At 39.0% G+C, this 23,806-nt stretch overlaps 1 protein-coding gene across 7 annotated transcripts in view; it reads left to right on the forward strand.

Moving 5' to 3' along the window:
- Window positions 1-23,806, forward strand: part of WDFY3 (WD repeat and FYVE domain containing 3) — a 143,528-nt gene that overhangs the window by 39,715 nt on the left and 80,007 nt on the right. For all 7 annotated transcript variants that reach the window (XM_085222605.1, XM_085222608.1, XM_085222609.1 and 4 more), the window contains 7 exons: window positions 6,905-7,014; window positions 8,038-8,199; window positions 10,169-10,361; window positions 12,798-12,984; window positions 15,765-15,931; window positions 18,779-19,246; window positions 20,466-20,564. In XM_085222605.1, the coding sequence (XP_085078731.1) occupies window positions 6,905-7,014; window positions 8,038-8,199; window positions 10,169-10,361; window positions 12,798-12,984; window positions 15,765-15,931; window positions 18,779-19,246; window positions 20,466-20,564 (1,386 nt within the window). The remainder of the gene's footprint in view (window positions 1-6,904; window positions 7,015-8,037; window positions 8,200-10,168; window positions 10,362-12,797; window positions 12,985-15,764; window positions 15,932-18,778; window positions 19,247-20,465; window positions 20,565-23,806) is intronic.

Genomic DNA, 23,806 nt, shown 5'->3' on the forward strand with positions numbered 1-23,806 from the left:
GTATCCTGGATGGACAAACAGCTACAGCAGATAGAACCTGTACTCTGTGGGGAAAGCAGGAGCACAGAGTCCACGTGTATACAAGAGACATGAATGTCCAGCCAGCAGAAGGGTGGTGTTGGCTTGAATGTTCTTTTTGTTGGGGAGCACCTGTCACACCTCTCTGCTGGATCTTGCTAAGAACGGCCATCTATTTATTTAGTTCTTCACCCATTATCTCTGCCTGGCTGCTCCAAGATGGCCCAGTTTGCATCCTTGCAGCCCCGGAAGTTAGAGTAGATTTTTTTTGTTGAGTTTTGGGGCTTTTCTTCTTTTGTTTTTTTCTTTGCTAGGAAACTTAACCACGGTGACTTCAAAACACAGGTTAGTACTCTGGTAAGCTTTAATGTGATGAGCAGCAATAGTTTTATTAGGAGGAAAACAGTACTGTATTTTTTTGGTACAGTTAAGACTGCCATCGCTTCTGTTGACATAACGTTTTTAGAGTGTGGGAAGCCCTTGTAGCTCCATGCACTGCAGTTGCTTCGTGACTCTTGGCCAGGCCACAGAGTTGCATTTTGCTCTCTGTCAATGCCCAATTAACAAACTGTTAAAATTCATGGGTTTTGTGCTGCTGTGCTGAACTGTTTAGAGCTAGGTGAATGTTCCCTGTAACACTGAAAAGAACTAGGCTTTTTAAAAGTACTTTCTCTTTCAGAGACAAAATAGTTATGCTTATATATAAAAAAGGTAAAGGTCCTTTTTCTACCAAACAAAATAACACAGTGTATCCTCATAGCTACTAGTAGGTAGAGTGTGCTTTTAGAGTAAGAGCTCTATGTGGAAAATATCTCTGAGAGTATCTGAATGCAAGTTCTTCATGGCATGAAGTGCTCAGTTTAAATGAGCAAAATTGCTGAGCTTGTTTTTAGAAACAAGATTTCCCCACAAAGATTATTAAAAGTGAACTTCCCTTTTAGTTAACGAAAGGGAAGGAATTTTCAAAGAACTTGCTTTTTCTCTTTAAAGATATAAATGCAGTTGGCAGTGTTTTCTAGTTGGGACTGTGGTATGATAAATGTTACCAGCTTTTTTTCTGTCTTGTGATGGAGCACAGTGCAGTTTTTTCATCAGATCTTTTAATATTTAAGTAGTAGCTGTGTGAATAATGCCTGCCATCACAGACACATCTCAGTTATTCTTGGCAAACTGCAGTTGTTTTCTCGGAACAGCATTTCATGATTCAGTAGTAACTGTGCCAGCATTTTATCTTACGTAGTCTCTTAACACTGCCATTGTAGTGTTAAACTACAGTTTCAGCTGTACTGTTTCTCCAGTATGAATATAGCCATGGAGTAATAAAGATGGGGACATTAGAACTGTTAGATTTTCTTCCACACTGAGGTCTGTCCTGTGGAGCAGTCGTGGTTTGCAGGTTTGCAGTCACCATCTCTATGAGGACTGATGTTGGTTTCCCTTGCCTCAGCTTATTTTGTTTGGGAAGGTGGTGGGGTTACGGTTAAGATAGCTACCTCTGAATTCTTGAGCTGTCAGATTTTCAACAAATGCATCCCATTTCATGTCTGAATTGATTGAAAGATCATGGTGGTGCTATACTAAAATGGATGTCTAATCTCTGTTTCTTGCATAGTCTGTTCTGAAATAAACCTTTTGGGAGCATCTGGCTCTGAGTTGGAAAAAATAAATTGCTAAAACGAGGTGCAGAGACTGTTGGAATGTTGATAGAATTGAATGTGGTTGCTAACAGCCACTTTGGCTTCAGATGATGGGGAGCAGGTAGCACTTCATCTTCTGTATTTTGCAAAACACGTACCTTGGAGGCAAGCTCTTCCTGTTGTATCACCGCTGCTGCAAGATAAAATAAATATATAGCCTGGGTATTTCAACAACATGCCCTCATACGTTTGGCCCATCATTATAATTTGTGCCAGGGGCAAAAATGGCAGCAAAAATGGGTTCAGACATCAGGACTTGCGTGTATGTTGAAGGATTGCAGCTGGGTCGGTGCAGGGCAGGGTGCTCCCCCAGGCCTTCTGTGCTGAGCTGGCTGCTGTGCAATGGGATGGGTGAGCTGCTCCTTGGGGCACAGCTGCCACGAGCCAAGGACTTTTTGGGTCGTCGTTCCACTGAGTACTGTTCCTTCTGCCCAAGAAGTCCCGGAGGGAGAAAACAAAAAGATTCATCATAGGGCTGGAATTCACCTCTTTTAAAGTGAATTTCAAGCATTGTTTTTTTGTTTTTTTTTTAATTGTTCACTGTAGGTGCTACTCTGTGTACATTGCTGTTTTAGGCAGCTTTTAAATTTTCTTTTGTTTTGTCTCACCTCGTTAATTTTAAGCAACGTATCATTCCATATTTGTAACACTCTCTGTGAATCTGTCACAGCATTTACAAGTTTACACTAAATTCACTTGTTTTTCCGTGGCTCTAGACTGTTATACTAATCCCTCCTTCCCTTCAGAAACAGCTTCTTCATTTATTATTTACACGCTATTGTTGTTGGTTTTTTTTCCCCCTTTTTTAATCAAAGTGTTTGACCAGTAGAAGAAAAATATTTTAACTTCTGCATTTCTGTAATTTACAAGTTTAAAGACAACCATTATCTTACTTTAAAACCATGTTGGGAGACCAGATTGGTAACATTCCTCATCATAATGTTTAGCTGTAGCAGAAAACCACATCAGTGGTTTGTGTTCAGCCTCTGACAATATCTGCCTTTATTTTTCCCTTTTAAATTCTATTGATCTGCAAACTCTGTCTGTATTTTGCATTTTTACTGCAGTTGGCGTCTGCCACTACCAGCAGAACTGAGTGTTGAGTTTAAATTGGTAAGGGCTAAATGATATTTTGTGTTGTCCAAGTGCATCTTGTTTTTGTTAGGTGTTGTAGATGGCAGTTTATGAATGCGTATCTTCTGCAAGTGGCCCTTCAGGCTCCTTCCACGTTGAGGTCTGGAGTTTTTCTGATAGTGTTATTTGTAGTGTCTGCATCTCTTGGAAGCACTGGGGCTGTATCTCGCTAACAGAGGAGTTAGGGGCTACACAGAGATACGCTAGTTAGCTGTTTGTCTGTTGAGCATAGCGTAGTAGGCTGGAGGCGAGCTGACCTGCTGTGACTACATGATGATGTTTTCCTCCTTGTGCTTTTCCCCTTGACCTGTAGGTGACTTAGCTTTACGTGGTGATTGTATTTTGAATTTACGGTAGTGGCTTCAAAGGGGAAGCAGAGCCCTATCTGTTAGCCACAAGGAATCAGTCTTGGTCAGTGACGGCTGCATCTTATTTCCTTCTGTTAACCTTTTAGTTAATCTTCGACACTATTTATCAGATCTTACATAAGGTAAGCGAAGTGTGACACCCTGGAAAGCTCGTTCTTTTATCTGCTGGGTTAGTAAAGTGCTGGCACCATTGAATTGTTTATCTTTTGCTGAGCAAGCCCTCCCATTCTTTAATGTGGCAAAAGGATCAGCCTCTTCATATCTCCTGTGTGTGATGACAACACTGCACTGTTCCTGATGGAACAAAGGTTTCTTGCCCCTTTAGTTTAAGGTGATGCTTCTCTTACTTGTTGGCCCACTGAAACTATATGCTCTCTTGGGCATCTGCGTGTATTTCCAGCTATTCTTGTAGAGCAGTGGGGGCTTGCTTAGAAGAGGGGTCCATGAAAAGTCTTACTGCCAACACACGCTCTGGTGTGCATATGGATGCTTTCCTTACGTACCCACCTAGGCTTTTGCCACTAATACTATACTAAAGATAGCAGTACAATATGAAATAGCATAGTGATATTGTTCTGTTTACTAGAATATCTACGTAAATGCTGAATTAATCCTTACTGCTGTTGCTATAGGCAGGAACATTTCCTTTAATGCAGCGCTGCTTTTGTTAGCAATCTGAATAGAGCTTATCCTGTAGGTTTCTATCTGCTGCTTTTCTGAAGTCGGAGACACAAAGCATCCCTGCTGCCTCTTCTGTATGAAATTTCTTTGGTCTCTGTATTCCATTTGGTCATTGTATACCAAGCCTCTTTCCTGTATTTACCAGCTCAGTGTTGAAAAATCTGACTACTGTACTCACTATGGTCGTGATCATAGTTATCCACCCAGGCCTGTAGAATTGTGAAGGTATTTATGCATGGATATTACCTTCTAGTTCTTATCTCTTTGCTTCCTTGCTGTTGTTATTAGCTATCACGTCCAAATTCTAGATTCTGTGTCTTCTTGTATAGAAGTTAAAAGCCTGAGGACGTTGGGTCAGGCACAGAGAGTGTAGTATCGAAAGGATTTCTTGAGCGCTGCAAAACAAGGAAAAATTACAAGCACTAAAGTAAGGCTAGTGCTGACGACAGAAGTGAATCCTGAATAGTAGTGCTGTCAAATTTGCTCAGAGCAGATGACAAAAGAATGTAATCCTGCACTTTAAATCCTGTCTGTGTTTTAGGTACTGCTCAATTAAGACTGACAGTTTTGAAGCAACTATTTATAGTACTTGACTGCTCTGCTGTTTAGAATGCCAGCAGTGTGGCAGCTTTTTCAGAAGCACGTACCTAACCTCTCAGCCTCTCACTTTCAAAGATACCAAGAGAGCCTATGTTCCACAGGTGGCTTTTGAAAGCCGTGTCCCAAGGAGGCTGTTGGTACCCTGTTTGTTCTGTATCACTCCTTCCTGTTGATGGTCAATTTTTAGGACCAATTACTTCAGAAAACAAACTGTCCACCCGGATTAGTAAGTTGGCAAGTAAGTGGTTGTTTGCTGTGCGTCCACCGTTTGGAACCTGCAATACGAAGTGAAGGGAAATCCTGTCTGATTTTATTTTGGTCAGTCCCATTCAGGGATTTGGTGAATGCCTCCCCTTACCTTAGTCCCAGACTTGGAAAACCCAATGGTTGTACAGAAAAATTGTAGGGCAAAATAAGGCTGCAAAAACAAAATCTTTGAAAAACAGCCTTTACAAAACCAAAACAAGTGTTAATTTTTACCTGTAATCTTTCTTTGTCTATTTTTCTTAAGATTATGACTTCAAAAGTTTTTTTTTGTTTTCTTTTGTTTTGTTTTTTTTGTTTTGGTTTGGTTTGGTTTGGTTTTTTTTTTGTTTTTTTTTTCTGGACGTAAGTGAAAACCACACTTTCTTTGTAAGGCCTCTTAGGCCTTGAAAATCTCCAAGGCTGGAGCCAGCACAATCTTGCAGGGCCTGTCTCAGTGTCTGTCTGCCTGCAGAGGGGGAAGGCCTCCTTACACGCAGTCTGGTCTCCGTTGTTTCAGTTTAAGCTACAAGTCTCCTGCCTTGTGTCTCTGTGAAAAGCCAAGTTCCGAATCTTCGTAGCATCCCTGCTGTCAGCACTGGGGCTGCTCTCTGTGGGCACGAGGGCCATCTCTCCTTGTGCTGAATGGGTCATGGTTCTTCAGCCTCTCCTCACAGGGCAGTGCTCTGGTGTCTTGGTTATCTTCTGCTGAGCTCCTTTTCATCATCATCTTTCCTGTACTGGGGTGAGACCAAAGCTGGATATAACACTCAAGATATTCTCCAACAAATTTCAAGTAGAGGGGTGCATTTACCTTAGAAGAAGCTCATGCACAGATATATTGTGGGGAATCTGACAGAACATGGAGCAGACAAAACAAGATTAAAGTTGGATTCAACTGCAGACCTCTTTCTTGTTTTGTAATTTCATTGTAATTCCTCTCTTTATCAACATTACTTCTTTTTCAGTTCTAGCTGACATTGAAAGTATTGAAGATGATTGATGTGCAGTATTAATGCAAAACAATTTTAGATTTTCCTTAAGTATTATGGGCACTTCACATTATTGGCGTTACAGATGTCTTAACACACATGTATGTAGACAGCAATGAATTATGACTTCATTTTTAGTTCATTTATATTCTTGTTCGTATTGTATTTTGCTCATATTTATTAAGGATGATAACTTATTTCCCAGGCTGAATATTTAATGTATGCTCTCATTGGTATAGAATCACTTTTGATTTCAAAAGTGGTCCCTTCTTCATGCTAAGTAACCATAAGTTGTTAGCATTTTAATCTTACCAAAAAAAAAACCAGTAGGATGTTGCTGAGGTAGTTGTTGGTCTTTTTTACCTTTTTTATTTTCCTATTTTTATTCCTTTTGGCTTTTTGCATTTCTTTCCCTTTAGTCCTGTCCAGTTATTCTCCATACTGTTGTTTCATAGAATCATAGAATCACCAAGGTTGGAAAAGACCTAAAAGATCATCCAGTCCAACCATTCACCTATTACCAATAGCTCCCACTAAACCATGTCCCTCAACACAACATCCAGTCTTTCCTTGAACACCCCCAGAGTCGGTGACTCCACCACCTCCCTGGGCAGTCCATTCCAGTGCCTGACCACCCTTTCTGAAAAGTAATACTTCCTAATGTCCAGCTTGAATCTCCCCTGCCGTAGCTTGAAACCATTCCCTCTGGTCTGGTTTCAGTGCAGTTCCCCCTTCTTTCCTCCTGCCTTATCAGGCCATGAATATTGGCTTTTCCCACTGAAACTCTTATGTGATAGTGAATTACTCTTTTTCAGGTGTATTAAGTTGTGTTTGGTAAACCCAAAATACTTAAAGAACAGTTGCTGCTTGCAACTGTACAACCTGACTACTGGTTGAAAACACGATACTTAAAATGTACTTTTTACAGCCTAAATTAGTGTCAAAGCCAAGTGCATGTGGAAGGCAAGAATGTGTGTTGGGGGAGAATAGGCCTGAACCTAGTCCTTTTCTTACCTTTTTTTGATTATTACTTTTTTTTTCCTGCAAGTATTGCTTTAGAGCTGAATTCATGCTTAGTGCACAGACTATTGAGAGGAAGTTTTCCATGCTGCAGACTTCAAAACTAAATTTTTATTTCTTTTCCCTTCTTTTCACCTTGTCCCCCTTACAGAGGCTGCAAGTCGTGCCATCGTCCAGTTTCTGGAAATCAATCAAAGTGAAGAAGCAAGTAGAGGTTGGATGTTGCTCACTACAATTAATTTACTAGCTTCGTCAGGACAGGTTAGTCTTCAACAGCAGTGTTTAATGAAAGTTGTGGGCTTGGAGGCACACAAGAATCACAACAACGAACTGTGAGAACACGCACTAAATGATGTTTTAGACTACTTTCAAGTTTCTGCGTTAAGGTCTTTTTTCTGCTGCAGTGCCACAGTTTCTGCTTCAGCTCCTGGTGGTTTCAATTGCCTCAAAATCATTCTTTTGGAACTTGAAGTTAGAATTATTGCAGGCAATTGTTATTGTTCCCCAAAGGCTTCTTGAACGTGCTGCTGTTTAGCCTCCAAAGAGATTCATGTCACATGCACTACCTAAATCACTCAGTGTCAATATGTGCCTGCCCCCCATTTATGTAGGATGCATTACTAGAAGGGGAAGCCAAAAGCAATGATGAATAAATGGTGTCACAAACATTACTGCTTCTGCCTTTGGTTCCGCTCCTTGTCCGTATTAGAGAACCAATATGTGGCAGCATACAGGCCGCTGTGTGGTTTGCCCTTTCTGCTCTAATTTGCCATTATAACTCAGCATGTCATCTGCCACACATTTAGTATGTCACCAGCCTCCGCCCAATTTGGCTTTCCTTATCAATGATGCTTTCTTGTTTTCTTCTGCTTTGCTCCTTATTCCTGCTTCTAACTTCTTGCCATCCAAATGCATGAATTGACTAATTGTGTGCTCATTCTTACTATTAAATAGCTGGTTTATGAGGGCATGGCTGAACTGTGGTAGTCAACCTGCAAGCTCCTATTGGCAGAGGCTGTTGGTTTTAGTTTCTGTAGTGCAGGGACTGCTTCTGACTGTGGCTGTTAGATGCTATTGCAGTGTAAATAAATTAGGATGCTATTTTTAAGGTTACTATTTAGGTAGGCGTTTGCAAATAGATGGCCAGTTTGTACTGCCACCTGGACAGCTCTGAAGTGTTAGAAGGAAAAACCAGTGTCTGAGTCAACTGTATGATAGGAGCATAATATTTTGAGTATAATAATCTGCTCAGCTGTGGTTTTGCTCTATTTTCTTTCTCCCCAGAAAACCGTGGACTGCATGACTACAATGTCAGTGCCTTCCACACTCGTTAAATGTCTGTATCTGTTTTTTGACCTTCCACATGTGCCTGAGGTAGTTGGAGGAGCACAGAATGAGCTACCTCTCGCAGAGCGCCGAGCGCTACTACAGAAAGTCTTTGTACAGGTAAGAAAGGTAAAATAGGTCATAGATCTTACAAAAAGAGGAGAAATGCTTTTTGAGAATTCTCCAGAAACTGCTCTCACTTGTTTCTTTGCAAACTTCAGTCTTAGAGTTTCTGGAAGCACAGATGAAGTTAAAATCTTGTCCTGTTTATCCTGTGACTTCTGTCCTCAGCAAGTGTTTCTTAAAAAAAAAAAAAAATAAAATTACTGCGCCTGTTCCAAACAGCTGTCTAAAGGGAGGAAAGTGTTTGCTATTGCTCTGCTTTAATCTGATGTTTGGTATCTTTGGCCGATGTTGATTGAAATAGACATAGTAAAAAATACGAGTATTGTTAATTATCTGTGAGTTAATTTCACATATCCTGATTTTCTTTTACTTACAGAAGTAAATCATGCACTTGGAAGTAACTTAAATATGAGGGTAAACCATCTTAGCTTGCATTTACTGTTAGTTATCTATCCCTCGTGATTTTCCAGATGGTTTTCTCCAGATTTGCCAGGGAAATCAGGGAACTTGCTCCTGATTTCCAAGTTCCAAATGGAGTTTTTGTGAAGAAATTCCCATATGTTCTCGTGGCTAAACTATTAGAAGGAGCAGACTCAATGGTCATACTGTCAGTTTCCATGTACACTTTGGAAGGAACTACGTAACCACACACAAAACTGTAGGAGCCTGTTGGTAATCATCACCTTCAGTGATATGAAGGCAGTGCTGAGATTTGTAAGTGTAAATTTGTGCAGCATTTTGATGCTTGTGCTACAAAAATAAAGATCAGGCTTATTCTCACAATCACTAGCTACACTATCTGCCTGGTGGCATTCACTATTGGAATGTAGCCATTTTCTTCTTTTGGCTTTTTTTGTCCTAGTACAGCACTTTTTCTTCCAAAGCAGAAATCATGATGTGCTTTGAGCTACCTTTCAGAAATTGCATTGCTGTATTTCAGTTAGCAGAGTTAAAAAATGGTGGAAGTTACCTAAATAGTTTCCCTAATATGCTACTTCTCTGCTCTTTTCTATCCCTCATCAAGGACCACCAAGTAGTGCTCTGGAAATGAGTTAGCTGGAGAGGGTGAGGCTTCAGGTAGCCCCCATGCTCTGCTTTTTGTTTTAACTTCTGTGCCTCCTTGGGATGCAGATAGTTTTCCCAAATCTTCCTTATGTTTTCTGGGAAAGAGCCTCAGCTTTCTGCAGAAGACAGAAAGTGGACAACACATGTCCTTAGAAAATGCATGAAAGAGAACAGTGTACCGACAGGCTGCACTGCTGCGTACTTCGTATATAATCTGCCTTTGCTCAGGGGCATGATTTAGCAGAGGGTTGCTAGTTAGGGTAGTATGGTTAGGTCATGGTTGGACTTGATGATCTTTAAGATCTTTTCCAACCTGAGCAATTCTATGATTCTGTGATTCTGTATTGTCTTGTTAATCTTAAGGTAATCTGGCAATTCGGATCCAGGCTACAGGATTTCAGATAGGACAGGCTATAGCAACACTACAGCCCTATCAAGCTTTCTGGGCTGTTTTTGTTGATTGAGAAGGTACAGATGTTGCTCTGCCAGTAGCTTTTCAGTAAACTTCCCTGCATTAGGAAGGAACGTAATGATTTGCCTCTCAGAGCCTTTGGACCACTGCAGGATTCAAACCTCTGAATCAGTCAACGACTGATTATAGAAGGAAGGAATATGCTGGTACCCAAAACAAGCATGCTGTTTTACCTGAGAGATTTATTTAAGTTCTGCTGCTAATAATCTTCACCTGAATTGAGTCCTGAAGTAGCCACGTGTTAAATAGCCTTGTCTTTGTTTTCCTATTTTAAATTAATAAGCGAAGAGAGAAAAGCACATTGCTGCTTCTAACGTGCACACTACCTGGAAGGAAGTTCTAACTTTTCCTAAGTCTAGGCAGAAATGGCAATACCAACAGCAAGATAATAATGCTAGACGTTTACTGACTTACTTACTGTTTCAGATCTTAGTAAAACTGTGCAGTTTTGTGTCCCCTGCGGAAGAACTGGCTCAAAAGGATGATTTGCAGCTTTTATTCAGTGCAATAACGTCATGGTGCCCTCCCTATAATCTGCCTTGGAGGAAGAGTGCAGGGGAAGTACTGATGACCATATCGCGTCACGGCCTTAGTGTCAATGTAGTGAAATACATTCACGGTATGTGTCTTTCTCCAATATTAGTTATCTGTTTCTCTTTGATTGCTTTACTAATAGTGAAGTAGGCATGAAAACTGTAGATCAAAAAAAACTCGTGGGCTTTTTGTTTGGACCTAGGTCTTGATGTACATGTGACATTCATTTCAGGGCGTTTGTATTTTCAGTTCATTTTGTTTCACACATGTCAATCTAAAACAAAACAGCAGTGTTTTCCAATTGCTTTGCTGCAAAAGCTTCTGATAACCAGGAAGACAGATTCTGTCTCACTGTTGGTACTGTTTGAGTAACTTCAGTAACTGCTTCTACTGAAAAATGCTCATTGTGCAGATGAATAGGTTTGTCATTTTTGCCGATAGAATTCTTAAGGGGATTTTGTTGCTTTCTGCCCGATGTTTGAATTAGCAGCAGCCACTTCGCCTAGGTACTACTCTAGCTGGCAACTCAAGTGTAGGGACATCTGAGGAAGCTGCAGGAAGAGGAACCAGCTCAGAGTGTTCTGCTGACGCATTTTAAGCTATTACAAGCCTAGAAAAGCATCTGCTCTGTAGTAAATACTGGTGCATTATGAAAATCAGGGAGAGCTAATTTGGATATGCTGAAAGAACGTTCTTTGTCTGAGATTTCACTTCTGCGGGAAGTACTGGGTCAGACTGATACAGCCACCAGTAATTTGCTGTTTACTCTGTTATCCAGGACATCAAGGGGCTGTTATACTCTGAACGTAGTGAAACCTGGGTAATAAAGAGACACTAGGAAATGCTTGAGGGAGCCTGGTGTGAATGTGGAACCCCCAAGTACTTACTGAGGCTGTGTTGGAACAGCTAGCTTGTATCCAGCCAGCCCTGTCAGTTCCCCAGCCCCAAAAACATTATCCATAGCACCTAGCCCAGGGCTCTCCAGCCTCTGCTTGGCTGTTGCCCACACCTCTCACAGGGGCTCTGTTCTCAGTTCCTGTGCCACTAGTGTGACAGCCACCAAGAGAACGAAGCAGCCAGAATCATTCACTTTTACCTCTTGGTCTTATTTGAGGGAAATAGCGTCCTGTTTTTGGTATGGAAACTAGCATACAAGGGGAGATGGTGAGAAATTTTGGAAGCTAACCTACCAAATACTTTACCCCCAGTGCATCTATAACGGAATTGCTCATTGTTTGCTTCAGAAGGGCTGCTGCCACACTGGTTAGTGGCTAAGGACTTGGGAGAGCAAGGTGAAATGACAGCTGGTGTCAGAGAGGATAGTATGCATGGAAAGAGCTTTGAGAACAAATACCTGAATGAAAATAGTGGTGTGGCATTAATCATAGTTGTATGAGTGTTGAGTTATTTAGTGTTTGAGATATGAAATTTGGTAAAATGTATTTATGATATTGTATTTAGGGCTTTCAGACAGTGGCACCATCTAAGTGCATATTTATTTTTTTTTCAGTTGGAACACTTGTTTCAGTGAGCTGACATTCTTATCACAAATTATAGTAGTCTGTGATTACTGGGGGAAAAAAAGTCACTGTTTCCCCACACTCTGGCAAGCAAATTTTTACAAGGTGCTGCAAAACCTTTTCGGCAATTTATGAAAGATGTCACCTTGCCTCTGCATACTTCACAGTAAATGTTAATCTCTGTTTTTTCTTGCACTAGCAGCATCTTTTCAATTCCAGTGAGAAAAAAAATGAGTGTACAGCATCTCTTAGAAGCACAAATTAGACATCAATTAAATGTTTTCAGATTGGATTTTAAAGCTGATAAATACTTTACATACAACTGTAGCAAGCTTCTGATGGATTTATGATGATACATTAAAGTGAACCTGACTTAAGAGATAATATGTCAGGAGACTCATATTATGGAAAAGTTAAGGCTTTTCTTCACACGCAAAGAAACGTCTACTCGCTTATTGGGTTTTGATATGAACTTCTGGGAAGTTTTCTAATCAGTCTAGCTAGAAATACTTGCACTTTTCTGTAAATACTCGAAAGTTTGAGTAGGGAGTATTGCTGACCAGGGGAGCCATGCAGTGAATGTTCTGTGTCAGGTTTTACCTAACACCAGCAACATAGTATAGTTCAGGGCTTTCTATAACTATTTTTAAATACAGAATAGGATCTTGTAGAATTATTAAAACAGTTCATATTTGTTTTCTCATTTGACTGATTTTCCCAGGTGAACTTTTCAAATAAAAGTTGGTAGTTGTCTGCTCAGTTGTCTTCTTCAAGAGGTAAAGATTATCCAAGGGAGGACAGGGCTGGCAGAAAAAGGGTAGGAATCGAATCTGAAGCTACAGGAGAATCTTACTCATCCCTAGGCATTCTGTCAGGTTAAATGTTGCATGATAAGAGATAATTAAGTAACCATTACCTTTTTGCTATGTTTCGTTTAGAAACTGTTTTCATTTCAATGATTAACGTCAGTAAAATCCTACATCTCTTACAATTCTTTGCAGAAAAAGAATGTTTGTCCACGTGTGTTCAGAACATGCAGCAGTCTGATGACCTTTCTCCCCTTGAAATAGTTGAGATGTTTGCTGGGCTTTCTTGTTTTCTCAAAGATTCCAGTGATGTATCACAAACACTACTGGATGATTTTAGGATATGGCAAGGATACAACTTCCTCTGTGATCTCCTCCTCAGGTATGTAAAAAGACTGCAGACAAATGGCTGTGAGCTCTTTTAAAAAAAAACGAACAAACAAGTCCTATTAAAGAATAGTTCAATGGATTTAAACGGAGGATAATGGTTGTAGGTTGCTATGAAATGAAGACTTTAGGACCAAAGCATCAAGTTACATGCTTCTCTTCTGCTATGAAACTACATTGTTTAGGTTATTATTCCTTGGTGCTGTTTTTTTTTAACTAAATCGTCTTTCATGATGAAACGAGTACTGTACTGTTGGTGCTGATGTTTGTCATTCAAACACAAGCTGCTAATGCAGAAATGGAATCTGTATGTACACGTTATCACGTGTATGGGAGTCAGAGATGGTTGGAAACAGCACTGTAATAGCCATTAATGAGAAGAGTTAATATTAAGAGCTAACTCTGTTTTTTGTTTTGGATTCTGAGTTGTTAGGTTTTTATACCCAAATATTAGAACTTAACTTTCTATTATGTGCTACATTTTTATGTTTGTTTGTTTTTAAAGAATATCAGACTTTATTGTGGCATAAGAAATCCTTAGTGACAGAATCATGCATAAATTGCCATCTGTGCCGAAATTGCTACAATACATGTTATGTTATTGTTCTTTCAGTATAAATTGTGGTTCTGAGTATGAATTAAATTATTTGAATGAATGCTTTGTTATATATGAAAAACTTGTTGTTTTCTAGAAACTGTCAGTTGGAGGTTAGGCAGAATTTGAGGAATGTGCTGTCATTAGCAGTTTCATTTTCAAGCATAAAAGCGATCCTCTGTACATCAAGTGTTTTAAACTGACTTTCTCCTGAGCTTGCTCGTTCTCTCAGTGAAAGAATGGAGATACCCTGGCAGATGCATGAGAAGAGGTAGAGGAGTGTGTTTGTGTGTCTGAAAAAGGAGAGCACAATCACACAGCACACCAGTTTGTCATTTGACACAACAGAGTTAAAGCACAGCAATGTGTTATCATTTCTTCCTTGTGAACTGTCTCCAGAAAAATTGCTAAAAACCTTGCAAGAAATTCTTGGAAGAAGGTCTTCCAGTGTGCAGTACTGTTATGAGGATGACTGTCATGTAGGAGTATGAAATGTGGGCTCTGGGAGTCCAGTCACAAAGAAGGAAGGCTTTGGAGCTAATGAGGCAAAATAGTATGTGAAGATATTGACTTAAGACATTGCCAGAGACCTGTGAAGAACACAGGGTGTGTGGAAGATTCTTATAATAGTAATGGATAGGCTCAGTCCTTCTGTAATGGTGGTATGAATGAGGTTCAGCCAGTGGTCTCACTGCAGTGAAGATGCAGGATGCAGAATGAGTTGGTCGGCATGAAGAAAAATACTGCTTACACTGCATAAGCAAAAAAGGGATTGTGGTCCCTGTCTTTCTCCTCAGGTCTGTAGAGACATAGTGTGCAATGAAACATTTGATGACTTTCAAGTGCCTTCCCAGCTAGAAGACAATTGCATAGCAATTCAGTTGTTCAGTTGGTTTCCTGCTGAGTTATGCAGACAGATGTGATGTTGGGAGCAAGCTGGCCTGTTGGTGCTGCTGGTTCCAACTACCCCTTTGCTGCCTCCCTCCGCCCTGTCATTGCAGCCCCAGCATGTGACCCATGGTCTTTAACTGGGCAGTTTGCGTGGGGCTAAGAGAAAGCTGTTTGCTTATGCTGTCTTCCTTAGCTTTGTCCTCCTGGAACAGTAATACGTGGATAAAAAGATTTGAATGTGTAAGCAGTTGATTGGAACTGAGAAGAATTATCTGGGTTTTAATGGTTAGTGTTTTTTTTTTTTTTTTTCTTTGTATTCTTTTTTTTTTCTTTTTTAATTTTCCCTGTCTGAATTACTATCAGTAAGTGGTGATTAGAATTAGATGTGACAACTTCTACCCTCTAGGATTTCTATGTAAGAGTCTGTAGTTCTAAAAAGGATACTTGACTGTGCACTGCTAGGTATTCTGTTTCTAGTAAGACTATTTCCTTAATTATCAGCTATGAATTTGCCACAGTAGATTAAGTGCAGAATCTGTACTGATAGTCTGTACTGACAGACTATCTAGGTATTTGCCTATCAGCTTCCTATTCATAAGAGGATTTGTCATGGAATGGTTTGGGTTGGAAGGAACCTTAAAACCCCTCCAGTTACAGTGCCCCTGCTGTGGACTAGTTGCCATCCAGCAGCTCCCTTCAAGTACTAGAAGGCCACAGTGAGGTTTCTCCCCAGAGCCTTTTCTTCTCCAGGCTGAACAAGCCCAGCTCTCTCAACCTGTCTCTATAAGAAAGATGCTCCAGCCCTCTGATCATTTTTGTGACCCTCCTCTGGATCCATTTCAACAGCTCTGCATTCTTCCTGTACTGGGGGCCCCAGGCTTGAATACAGTACTCCAAATGGGGCCTCACTAGAGCAGAGAGAGAAAATCTCTCTCCTCACCTCTCTTGCCCTGCTGCCATTCCTCTTTTTATGCAGGATACAACTGGCCTTCTGGGTAAGTTAGAAATAAATTTTAATATCTGTGCAGCTTTCTAGCAAGCTGTTGAGTTCATGGCAAGATTTATGAAGTGAATTTCTAAGTGAAATAAATGTATGCTGTCATAAACCATTAATGTTTGACTGACTGACTGGTTAGAAATGTGAATGGAGAACGTGTGAAATAGCGTACAGGGTACTTGAGGTTATTCTCTAAGTTAACAGAGAAAAATGAAAAAATCATTGATGACAGTGATTTGAGTTGAAATGGACTTGTGCTAACATAGTCTTCTGTTGTTTTGATATCCTTTAGATTAGAACAGGCAAAAGAGGCTGAATCAAAGGATGCTTTGAAGGACTTGGTTAATTTGATTACTTCCTTAACAACATATGGTGTAAATGAATTGAAACCAGCTGGTGTTACCACTGGGGTACCTTTCCTACTACCTGGATTTGCAGTGCCTCAGCCTGCAGGCAAAGGTGAATGTTTTTTCCTTCCTTCATGCTATGTTTTAAAATGTAAACAATAAAATGCAGAGAAGCTGTGTACTATGCAAACTGCTTGCTATTGAGTATAAGTTCTTTTACTAAGATTGCTTATTGAAACCCTTGGTTATCTTGTCCTAGAGGTCCTTTTTCTTTGCGTTTAGTACTTAAAAAAAAAAAGTAAATGTGCAATTTTGTGGGTTTTTGTTTATTTTTTTTGAGAACTGTAGGGCAAGTCAAACATCTGCACAAAGTTCATAATTTCTGTTTGGATGTTTTAAGGGATTATCAGTATGGGAAAATGCACGGATTTGATTTCTAGTGTTTTAATCTGACCTCACAAAACTTAGAACGTACTGAAGGGTTATGTGCTGCTTTGGTGGTGGTTTGTTATTATTTTGTATTTTGTTTGTTTGTTTTAATTGTGGAGATTTGCTTTCTGTTACACTTGCTAAAGCTGACAAAAGCTATTTTGTGAGCTGTTGTTGTTTCATCACCAGTGAGCATTCAGAGTGGTGGGAATGGTGAAACCTGTGGTGTGCTTGCAGCACAGTGAATTATGATATGGATCTAAGATTGAGAAAGTTTGCAGGGGAAATACTTTTATAAAAACAGAATTTTGATTCTACACACTTAAAATGCAGTTTGATTTTGTACGTAAGGGAAGGACTGTGGAGTTTAGCAGGTGACTGTGGAGCTAGCTTGCTTCTTGGACTTCACTCTGGTTTTTAGTAACGTTGGAGATATTTGCAAAGGTTTTGTGATATGATAGGGTGATCTTTATAGATTGGTATGCTAATGGATTTACTTTGACTATTTCTCTTGTATATCTAATCTCTTTGGACAATCACTTTTCTGGTATTGAGAAAGCTCATTACTTGGTGGAATCTGTTTTCCCTTTGCACTAAACAGGAAAAGATGATATATGCAGAGTTCAGTTTGTTCATATTCTGGTAATAACACTGATTTTTTTGCCTGAGCTAATCAGTGTTGATGAGATGGTAACATAAGAACCCTTTGTCTCAGGAAAAAAAAAAAAACCCACCACCTCATATTTCATTTTATCCTGTTTGTCATGACATCTGTCTGTTCCTTTTATTTCTCAGTTCTGTTGATGAGTTATCTGTGGAGAACGTATTAACACATTTCCTTAATTGCTTTTATTTAAATCTTTTTAGGTTTTGAACTCTTTAGAGCTGCTGAAGATTTGGTTTCTTCAGGGGTCCTTGTAACAATCAAAGATAATGCATTAATCTGCTTGATTGCCTGAAACAACTGTTTATACTCAATTAGAACATAACCAGTTGTCTGTCACTGCCTACGTCCCTTTCATGTTTATTGAACTCCATCCACTTTGCAACATTTTTCATTTTAAAGAAAGCATGCAGAACGCCTTCTTTTAGAAATGAATGAATATGACTTGCAATTTACTGTGAATATTCTTCCAGTAAGTGAAACTGTTGCATGTAACTTTTCAAGGAAGTTTCTTGTTCCTTTCTGGAGGAATACAGCAGGGAAAGTAGTCAGGTTAGGCCCTGAGATAATTTAATTTTCTTTTAAATTGGACACCTGAGTTTGTAAAAGATGGAGACAGTAGTATTCCACAGAGCATACACAAGAAATCAAGATTCTTCTTTTACAGAAGGTTTGGAAATCACGTTAATGGTTTACTTTTAGCTTGTTCGAAGGTAAGGTTTTATTGTTAGAGCATCCCGATTTTCTTTTATACTTATATTTTTTTTCCAAAGGATATTTATCATGAGGTGATTCTTACACAGTGGGATTGGACCACTATGAATTGTACCATCCTTGTAAAAGTTACTACATTGAGCTTTGAGGCGACTTTCTAGTAGGGTAATATCTACACTGTCCATTGAAAATTATTGGTGCCACAGGAGCACATGTAAGCGAGGCGGTCTTTGGCTAAATGAATGAGATCTGATTGAAATTTATGGAACTTAAAAGAAGTTTGACCTAGCTTTTAGAGATGGAAAGTCTTTGTGTAAAGCATATTGTAACAGTAGTACTAGCACAAATTCTTCCATCTGTTTTAATTTCCTGATTATTGATAGTAATGGACCTTGCCAAAGCTTTCTTTATTCACAGGCTGGTTCCCAAAACCCACCCCAATGCCATTATCTGATACTGGTATGATTATTTGTGTAAAATTCTAATGCAGAACTGAGCAAGAGCATGCTCTCTGTTGAAGGCAGGCCTTCTGCAGCCCTCTGGAGTTTCTCTTCACTTAGCTCTCTTTTATGACGCAGAATTTCCAAAGAGTGAACAGAATGGGATAACTCAGAGGTCATGCGTGCTGTTCAGCTTTGAACTCAACTGATAAGGCTTTGTCATTGCTTATTGCTCTATTAAGTGAAGGTGATCAGATGCATGTTCTTCTAAACTTAGCCTACCCAAGTGGTCTTTTGTATTACAGAATGCAGAACATTTTACTGCTTCTGTAATGTGTTTTCTTGCACACCAGACAGATGATGTGCAGGCTTTATTTTTTTTCTCTAGAACTGTATCCCCTTGCAAATTTTAAAAATAGGTCACCTTACTTCCCTATTTGGAAGAAACTATCATTCATTTAGCTGCATGTGTAAACACTTGCTTTCAAAGACAAAGACGTCATCTGAAAGAGTAGTGAATTGTAGGATTTGCAATATAATTGGTTATGCGAAGACTTCTTTGAAGAACCCATTTTAATTAAAAAAAAGTAACACGACTGTTATTTTAACCACTCTTATTAGAATGCATGGAATGTTATTAGTAAGTGTGCTCATTGAGACAATCAAGAACTTTCACTTTTTTCTTCCTATTCCACTTTGTTTTCTAATTTAGGTCACAGCGTGAGGAATATTCAAGCGTTTTCCGTCCTTCAGAATGCATTTTTGAAAGCAAAAACTAGCTATCTAGCACAAATTATCCTTGATGCCATCACGAATATTTATATGGCGGACAACGCCAATTACTTCGTTTTGGAATCACAGCACACGTTGTCTCAGTTTGCAGAGAAAATTTCTAAACTTCCAGAAGTGCAGACCAAATACTTTGAGATGCTGGAATTCGTTGTCTTCAGCTTGAATTACATACCCTGTAAAGAACTGATCAGTGTGAGCATCCTTTTAAAATCCAGCACTTCTTATCACTGTAGCATCATTGCCATGAAGACGCTCCTGAAATTCACCCGTCATGACTACATCTTTAAGGATGTCTTCAGGGAGGTGGGGCTTTTGGAGGTGATGGTAAATCTTCTTCATAAATATGCAGCCCTTCTGAAAGATCCCACCCAGGCTTTGAATGATCAAGGTAACGTGTGGTCTTCCATTTTACTAATGCATGTATTTTTGACTGGGAATGTTGGAGGATAATGGATATGAGGAAAACAAAGGAAGATGGAATGTGTATCTTAAGGGCAGAGTTCTGGCAGGTATTTCTGTGTCATCCTATAAACACACTGGGGTTCCATCTTCCTTCACAAGGCAGTTTCAGAAAATCAAAGTGAGAGTTCATAATTTATTTTTTCAAAGACTTTCGAGATGTTGTTTTTAGTGTTAAAGTTTCTGTACATCAAAAGAAGAGTGAAGAAACAATACATAGCCTGCCCAGTTCTCCCCCCCCCGCTTCACCCTAGTTCTCTTGACTGGCCCCCTAGGAGTGCTATAAAGCTCTTCATGGGGTTATGTATTTAAGTTTACTGACTTCTTTTTAAAAGACATTAGGTCTATATTCTAATAAGAATATTACAAAAAGAAATTATATATAAGTGTTTTCATGTCCAAAATTGGAAATCTCAGAGTTAAGCCACTAGTTGCTTGGCAAGTACAAACCATATTGGCATGCTTTTTAATGTATTTTTTACTCAAACAGCAGTAAAGTTAGCACGTGTCATTGACACTTCTATATATAATTGTTGACTGATTTACCTGGGTTTATAGTATGAAGCTTTGCTGGTGAATCAGTTGATTATATGTAAAAACCTACATTGCTAGAAACTTTTGTTGGAAAGTATGTAATTTCTCAAGTGCTTCTCTAAAAATGGATGAAGATGACATCTGATTAGAGTGCTGCCTTGTTGGATGTTGCCCTTATGTTTTGAGCTTTTGCGTGGAATTTCTCTTTGTGAGTATTCAGAAAACAAAGCAGATCCTGTTGGTCTTCATCAATGATGTGGCATTGTGACTTGAAGAAACAATATTTGGAGATATGAAACAACACATACAGCTGCATTGTCAGGCACTGAGCTCACAGAGCTCAAAAGGTTCTGTTGAAATTCTTGGTTTTATAAATGGTGTTTTCACACGTTTAATAATTAAGCTTTCCTGTGGATGCTCATGCAGACTAAATCTTACCTGCTTTGAAATTTGCTTTGAAAACAAATTAATGTTTGTTTTCTCTGGGGAAATAAGAAATTGAAAGCGCTGGTGGAAAAAATCAAGGAGCATCTTAGCAAAGAGTGAATTTGGTTTGGTTTTTTTTTTGTTTTTTTTTTTTTTAACAGTGTCTCTACTTCTGTAATTATTTTTAGGGGATTCAAGAAACAGTTCATTTGAGGACCAAAAGCAGTTGGCTTTGTTGGTTATGGAGACCCTGACGGTTCTACTACAAGGCTCAAACACAAATGCAGGTAAGTAGAAAGACCATTAGCAAAGCACTTATAAAAACAAAGCGCTTATAAAAATGCGATTGAGAAATTTGCCTAAAGACAAAGTAGTCCTGATTTTCTGTCTTCAGGGAATTAAACACAGCGAAACATCCTTTTTCTTTCTTGCCAGGTTTTCTTCCATAAGAGTATATCAGTAGCATAACCTGGAGTACATAAAATAAAGGAATTTAAGATAGTTTTGGTTTTTTTTTCTTTGTTTTTAGTTGATATTGGCAATTTTTTACTTAAAAAGAACCATGCACATCCATTTCTCCTCAAACATTACTGCAGTCATCATGTAGTAGGGCTTTGTAGCACTGGTTTTCTTACAACAAATGTAAGTGCATAATTGCACATGTAATTTTCTGTTGACGATGTTATGTCTACTGAAATTTGATTTAGAAACGTGTGCCATCTGTAGTGAAAGATGTTTCCTTTTTTTGAGGGTATATTCCTAGTCAGTACCTAGAAATTGGTCTCAGTTACAAGTATCTATTTTTCTAAATGAGGCAGATTATGCTGTGCGTTATTTCTTTTATCTTACGAAGAGCAACATAAAAAAGAAAATGTTTTTTCCCAGTAGTACAAATTGTCTCTGAGAACTTAAAATAAAGCAACTAAAAAAGTGATAGGTGTTCTTACAACCTTTTGCTTTGCTTTATGAGAGGAAGAAGACGAGGGGAGGAAAAGGACACCACCTTGGAGAAACAAAGTTTCTGGTCACAGGGACCTTTTTCTCCCACTTCTTTATTTTTCTCTATTCTGACAGCTGCTTACTCCCTTCTGATTTTGTTCCTGTTTTCAGTTCAGTGTGAGAGGTTAGAATCCGTGACAAATGTCTAAGAATGGAATCCGACTGTCCAGCTCAACTGGCTGCTCATTGTTTAAACATAGCTTCTGGCCTAATGGCAGAAAGCTTTTAACTTTTTAATTTTCTGTTGTTGATTAAGCAAAATGTTTTCTCTAAATACAGATTCAGTGTTCAATAACTTTTGGACAAATTGGAGTACTTTGCTGAACAAACTTCTGTTTAAAAAAAAAAAAAAATTTTTTTTCTCCTGCTTCTGTGTAGTTTTTCTCGATAAAAGCAAATTTGAAAGCAATACAATTGGCCCTAAAAGAGAATTGAAATGTGTATATCTGTTTCAGGGATAAGGTGATATTTACAAAAGTGAGTTGTTTCTAGATTAAATATAAATGAAAAAAGGAAGAGGGAACTGACAGGGAATGAATCTGACTGTGGAGTACATCTTCAAGTTTATGCCTTTCACATTTTGCAAGATTATACTACCTTGAGCTTTCTAAAACACTTTTGTCCTTTTGCCTTTGGCAATTAGCATACTTTCTATCTGCCCCTCTGCTTTATTTCTTAAATTCAACAAGATGGTCACGGAAAGCGGAGTGGCTTGCTGAAAAAATTTCCATGGAGTTAATGGGTGTCTCTTTATTAACTCAAGGGAATATTGGACCAAAAATGTGTTCTTAAGTGCATCAGAGCTGGTGTAGAGTGATAGCTTTCTGCTGTAATCCACAGATGGGAGTAATTTTAAGGGATTGACAAGAGTCATCATGTGGATGAGCCTATTGCCACTAGGTATAAGGTCGCTGAAGGATTCTGCAGCTCTAGTTAGGAGTTTAGGGCTTCCTTCCAGATTCAGGAGGATATACTGGGGAGAAGTGTTCTCTTTTAAGAAAAAGCAGGGGAAAATTGACTGTATCTCTTCTGCTTTCCTACAGAAGAGTGGAGAAGGTACTTGTTCTCATCTGAAACCCATGGTCTTTTCTGTCAATAAAACAAAGAAGCAAGTTCATGTGCCTATGTACTAATAGCATGCAAAAACATATCACAACTTTACTTGGAAAACTGATTTCTTTATATCACTTGCAAGCTCTGCTGGAGGCTGAATCAGAGCATAGAGGCTACAGGAAAAAAGAAGTTTCATTTGTTTTTTTCCTTTTTTTAAATGTTTTTCCTGTTTTCTGGGAGTGTACTTGAAAAGCTCTTTCCTCCAGCTTTTGACTAATGCAATTCTGGTAGATAGTGTTTCTTTGCCTTGTGGGTAAAAATGCTTTAATACGTTAATTCTGTGTTGTCATTCAGATCCTTCAAAGGAGTTTAAATCTTGCCTGAGTAGGGCAAAAATGTCTGTTATCAGTGAAAGCAAGTGGAAGACAACTTCTTTTCCTGCTGGAGGCCAAGAACTGGGTGCCAACATGTCTTATTTCGCTAGCAGCAAGGAATTATAGCACTGCTGATTTTGAAAGACCTGTCTGAAAGACAAAAGTTGTAGTTGGGAGTAACAGCTGAGATTCAGGGTAGAGAAATAACTGCATCTTAGTGCACTGTGGATGAAAGAAAGATACTATCTAGGTATTTTCTGAATAAGTTATTGAAATTGAACAAACGTAGTGGTACTTTAGAAAGGGTATGAGGTTCTATAGTCTGGCTATGTGTGCTGAACCTATGTATAGGTCATTCTGAGTAGATGTTCTGTGTACCTACTGAAGATCGCCAGGTTTCTGTATACCTTTCCTCCCTCTATGGTCTTAATGACTTACTTCTGTTTTTCCTCATATACAGTGTGTTCTCTGTTGTGAGTTAAGCTAAAGTTGTCTTGTCATCTGTCCCATTGCCAGCACTCTAGGAAGTCAACAGCAGATAGCTATTATTTTTAAAACAACTATGTGTATGCTGGATGACTTCTATCTTTGTCTTGTGTCTTGGGTGCATCATTGCTAATGCATCATTGTTAATTTCCTATGGTATTAATTTGCATTTTTTTTTCCTATGTGCTATTTAAACATAGTGGTAAGTTTCTAATCCTCTGAAACTTCCACTGTTGTCTTATTCCATTTCATTGCTATGCTTTTTTTTTTTTTTTTTTGAGCTGACTCTTGAATTTTGTCCACAAGACTGGATTTTTACATCTGCCAACTCAACTTTATCCACATACTTGCTAAATACGCTCATTCTTATCTTAGTAAAGGCATTATTCACAGCACTTAAGCTGGGTGGCGTGTCCTTTGTCAAATCAGAAGGGCACAGTCGAGAAGCAGACATTGCTCTGAACTGATGTTTCAGTTAGTTCTGTATTTATTCTGTCATGTTTGCATTTAGACTGTTGTGTCAGGCTGCTTGTGAGGATGCTGTAGAAAATACTGCCAGAAACTTAACTGAACTTGAGGTACATATCATGTGCTGTTGTGCCCTTGCACCTATCAAG

Source organism: Meleagris gallopavo, chromosome 4 (assembly GCF_905368555.1).
Source record: "Meleagris gallopavo chromosome 4, MGAL_WU_HG_1.1, whole genome shotgun sequence".
Lineage (NCBI taxonomy): Eukaryota > Metazoa > Chordata > Aves > Galliformes > Phasianidae > Meleagris > Meleagris gallopavo.